Below are 1,523 nucleotides of genomic sequence, written 5' to 3' on the forward strand. Positions count from 1 at the left end.
ACACCCCTGAACGTATCATATGTGAAGAAATTGTGGGAGAATGACGCTAAAGTACACATATCATATGGCCTACCAAACAGAGAGTGATAAACAACGTGAAAAAAACGATTATCGAAGACAAAATTCAGCTGAGGGCTGCAAGAGGAATAAGCATAAAAATCAATTGGTTTCTTTCGGTTTTACTTTTTCTGCATCAGAATTACTCACGACCCCATGTTTGTTTTGCAGATTGACATTACGTCACTGAATCCGCAGCAATGGACACTGAACCAGATCTGGTTTCAAGGTCGAACTTACACCAAAGTCACCGAAATGTTGGATCTGCACAAGACTGGGTCGTTACATATTGTTCCACAACCGTTTATCGATCTATATCCACAGCAGATGCGGTATGGCCCTGGGCAGACTAGAAAGGATGACGACGAGGCTGGCCTACCTGTAAACGCAGCCATTTTACCGACTTCCTTTCTCAGCTCAGGCTTCAAGCGGAGGCAGCAGTCTCAACCTGAATCAGTCATTCCAGCCAAACCTGTTCAGACACCATCTTCACCTTTGTTTGGTTATAACAGAATACAGATAGCCGGTCGGCGAGTGAGGTACCAATCCTGGGATTTCCATCTAACTCTTCGCAAGGAAACAGGACTGCGCGTTTACGGAGTATACTTTGCTGGACACAGTATAATCTCAGAAGCTGGCCTAGATGAGACAGTTACCTCTTATTGGGGCTATTCGCCCTTCATGCGAGCCATGACTTCCCTTGAGTCTATGTATGGGGTTGGTGCGATGTCTTCAGAACTGAGTCCAGGAATTGACTGCCCCAAAGAAGCGGTTTACTTGCCTGTACGGCTGGTTTTGTCTGGAGAATCTGGACCAAAAGTGCTGAAGCACGGGATATGTCTGTTCGATTGGCTTGTTCAACCTCCGGGTGGCCCACTGAGAAGACATTTTGAGTTTCCAGGTGGCCGCTCAGAAGCGTCGGGGGGCTCGGAAACCACAGAACACACTAATTTCGCTTTCGGCACGCCTTCACGTGCCCTCGTTGTACGCTCAGTCGCAAGCATATTCAACTATGATTATGTTTTTGATATTGTGTTCCATGCTTCTGGAGTGATTGAATTTTCGGTTACCCCAACGGGTTATATTCATGTGGATACAGTCCCTCCGAATTGGTTTTCCAATCCCTCAAATCAGAGTTGGTACGAAAAAAGTGCTTTTGGCTTTGTTTCCAACACAATGCCACTTTACTTTGTGGCGCATCAACATTTATTCCACTACAAACTCGATATTGATCTTCGGAGCTCTCGAAATTTCGTGAAGGTAATCAATGTTCATGGTCCGGCGAACTACCCCGGTTCCCCTGTCTCTGAACCACCCACTTTGTGGATGTCCAGCCGAATACCAAGGAGTGAACTGGAGGCTCGGTTCCATACTCAGTTTGAGTACCCAAAACAATACTTAGTCTGTGAAACTCAGCGTGAAGAGAAACAAGAAAACCCACAGTGTGTTGGTTTGATCAACAAAGG

General features: G+C 46.0%; 1 protein-coding gene across 1 annotated transcript; it reads left to right on the plus strand.

The window, feature by feature from the left end:
• Nucleotides 1-312: 312 nt before the first annotated feature.
• On the plus strand, nt 313-1,497 carry T265_15957 (hypothetical protein; the record flags this gene model as incomplete). The annotated part of the gene is made up of 1 exon (XM_009179402.1): nt 313-1,497. A coding segment is annotated over one exon (1,185 nt), but the record flags the coding sequence as incomplete, so codon positions are not given.
• Nucleotides 1,498-1,523: the final 26 nt, after the last annotated feature.

The sequence above is a fragment of the Opisthorchis viverrini genome (genome assembly GCF_000715545.1).
Source record: "Opisthorchis viverrini unplaced genomic scaffold opera_v5_2367, whole genome shotgun sequence".
Taxonomy (NCBI): Eukaryota; Metazoa; Platyhelminthes; class Trematoda; order Opisthorchiida; family Opisthorchiidae; genus Opisthorchis; species Opisthorchis viverrini.